The sequence below is a fragment of the Phaseolus vulgaris genome, chromosome 10 (assembly GCF_051622355.1).
Source record: "Phaseolus vulgaris cultivar YP4 chromosome 10, ASM5162235v1, whole genome shotgun sequence".
Taxonomy (NCBI): domain Eukaryota; kingdom Viridiplantae; phylum Streptophyta; class Magnoliopsida; order Fabales; family Fabaceae; genus Phaseolus; species Phaseolus vulgaris.
Window position 1 is genome coordinate 14720399 of NC_143507.1, and position 3314 is coordinate 14723712.

The following is a 3314-nucleotide window of genomic DNA, read 5'->3' on the forward strand; positions in this document are numbered from 1 at the left end:
CATAATGTAATAGCCACACTCATAGGTTCCTGGTTGTTTATTACACTATATAATTCAATAAAAAGTAATATGTTAGTATATTGATAAACAATGATAATAGAGAAAGAAAAAAATTACAAACCTTTACTCTTATGTAGTTCAAATTATTTGAACTGGATCGACCTTTTAGGATGTTATATCCACGCCATGAACTGGTTAATACAAAAAACCTCGTTAGTAGATGGTTAATTAGTAACATATACAAAGTTAAGTTTATACTATACTTACATATCAATGATATCCTTAAATTTTGTGGGCATCTTCTTGTGTAGGGAACAGAACCACACAGCAGTCTTATCAACCATTGATAAGACAAGTAACTGCCAATGATGCCTATATGATCATTGAAAAGAGTTAGTAAATATTTAAAACATGAAATAATAATAATTGATGACATATAATTAAACTTACTCATTAATGTAAGGGCATAAATAAATTTGTTTTCCCTCTTTTTCCAGGATGTTAGTGATGTATGCTTGAGTCTCAGTTGAGTTTGGTCCAACGGGATTAGTATATGCAGGATCTACGAATCCATACATATTTTCCTTCCCCTCAGTGATACAGACTCTATGCAAAAACCTACAAGTTTTTAGTTAAAGCATAATCAATAATAATTTAACATAAAGTAAATTGAATAATAGGTAAAGATACTTACATCATAAAAAATTGAATTATACTTATATTGAGCTCCTGGTTCCCAGATATAAATTCTGATAAATCTGTGTTGTAAATCATCAGTGGCAGTTCAGTGTTGATTTGAAAAAATGTATTATTCCACGGAACTGGAAAAGGATCATTGCCAATCTGACTAGCAATGAGACGTAGGGAAGCCATAGGATCGTCAACTGGAACCTCACGCTTCTTTTTCGGAGTTGGTGGCTGAAAAGGTTCCTACAAGATAAACAACATTTGTATTAAATTATATGTAATATATAAATATAAATAAAAAATAATATAATGAAACGAAATTATTACATGAGGTTCGGGCATAGATCGAATGAGCTCTCTGGGCCAGGCAACGAATGTCTGAAATGCATCGGCCACAGTGGTTACCTCATCTGAAGGTAGTGGAACACGAGCATCAGGAAATCGTACTTTTTCAACAGTTACCTTCGCCACATCAGGGGAGAGAGGAACGTTATGTAAGGTGGTGGCGTTTTTATAGACTTTTCCAAGTGCCACCACCCGAGGAAGTTTGCCGCCCACTACCAGTAGCTCACAATCCTCTGTCTGCCCATTGATATCATCCCCTGATGTTGGAGGAGCCGCACAACTCCCCTTTGTGCTCTTGGGAGTGGGACTAACAAGGGGTTCAATCGGCTCAGCACAAACTTGTTGCGATAGAAACTCTTGTCGCATTCGATCATTCTCCTTTTTCATCTGCAGCCACATCAAATCAGTCTCCTTTCTCATCTCCTCCATTATTTCTTCACGTAACTTAGTCTTCATTTGAGTTTCCTTCTTGGAGGAGGAGGATGGCTGTCATTCTGAAACTCCAAAAAAAAGTTTAATTCCGACCCCTTGTCCAGCGGCACGAACACGACCAGAGTGTTCAGGTCGTCCAATTGCTTCAACCAGGATATCGTGACGACCTTCAGCAACAAATGTACCGTCGGATTCCAAGGAATCCTGCAAGAGTACACAAAAATCATATTTTCAATCATTAATATAATTAATGCTTTAAAAAAATTGAAAATAACAAAAATAACTTACAATTTTTTCGATTATAACCCCGGATTGCTCGGAACTTGGTGCACCGGACTTTTTAATTCGGGCCCTCTTCCATTTTTCATGGCGAAAAGGTGGTGGAGGAGAAGTGACCCCTGTTTCCACATTCTCAGAATACGTCCCCTGTTGAGATTTCTCCTTTTCCACCATCAGTGTTTGCTCAAGTTTTCTATACCCCGAACAAGACATAACGTGCGGGGTAAGATTCTTCAAAGCTATCTCTTGAGCTTTCTTCCGACGATCCTGTCATAATTGAAATAAACAAACTGAAGTAAATAAGATAAACTTATTAATGTTATATAAACAAAAAAGTTACTTCACTTACCATCCAAGCCTCATTTTCACGGCTTTCTCTAAAAAGACGCCATGTCTCTTCATCAATATGTTGGTACTTTAAACATGGATTTTTGTCTTTAAGGTCGCCAAAAATGTATCTCGAAGTCAGTCTTGACTTAAAGGTACGAAATTTAAGTGCGATATTGGATAATATCTTTGATCGAAGCGGTTCCACATCAGGAATGTCAAAGTTTGCCTGGAAAATAACATCATCAAATTAAAATTAATTAATCAATATTAAAAAGCATTATATGATAACAATAATAATGTAAAGCTTACCAGAACATCCTCCCATAGCATGTTCCGATCAACCTTTGAAACCTCATCCCATGAATTAATCAAAATGGAGAGCCTTTCACGAGAAACAACTCCAAGATAGCTCATAAACTCATCTGCCTTAGGACCAAAAGCCACTCCAGTGTTGACGTCAATGTCAACATGTGTCTTCTCACCAGCAGCACGTCTCAATGCAAGACGCTTCAATCTAGTAGGTCCTCTACTACCTTGCCCAGATCGAGGTCTAACTGGAGTCTGGTCGTCATCCATGTCTCTGTTAAAAAAATTAGGTAACAAACATTAGTTAATGTGCATCGAATTAAAATCATATAAAAATAATACATAAAATTATAAATGTTTATTTACATGTTGCATGTGGGTTGAATGTTTATATGTAAATTCCTTCACTGTGGTCTTTACGGGTTGCATGTACATCATCAAGTACATCGTCATCTTTATTAGTTATCATTGGTGTGAATGAACGAGTTTCGCCATATTCAATATCATCTATGGCTTCCCCTTGTTTTTTCCCGTGTAAAACGACATACCAATGTTCTGACGTAGGATCTTTCACATAGAAAACCTGAGATGCTTGTTGAACCATTATAAATGGCTCATCTCGATACCCTATCTTTCGAAAGTCCACTAGTGTGAATCCTGATTCATCAATTTTAACCCCACTTTTATTATCAACCCATTTACACTTGAAAACTGGAACGGAAAACTTAGTGTAGTCAATCTCCCATATCTCTTCTATAAACCCATAGTATGCCATTGATCCAAGTACTGGATTTGTATCTTTCGAAGTCGAAAACTGCATTGACTCGGCTTCAAGAGTAACACCAGAATTTTGAACTGTACTCTTTTCATCCAGGGACTTCGTGTAAAATATACAATTATTCACTTCGTACGCTGTACATGAAATGACATCAAAC

The 3314-nt window shown here is 36.7% G+C and overlaps 1 protein-coding gene across 1 annotated transcript; it reads right to left on the reverse strand.

Moving 5' to 3' along the window:
- Window positions 1–446: 446 nt before the first annotated feature.
- LOC137819139 (uncharacterized) lies at window positions 447–1398 on the reverse strand. Its single transcript, XM_068622904.2, has 3 exons — window positions 1015–1398; window positions 695–930; window positions 447–618 (listed from the first exon to the last, which is right to left on the reverse strand). The coding sequence occupies exons 1-3, from the start codon at window positions 1396–1398 to the stop codon at window positions 447–449; spliced, it is 792 nt and encodes a 263-aa protein (XP_068479005.2).
- Between the last annotated feature and the right edge of the window lie 1916 nt (window positions 1399–3314).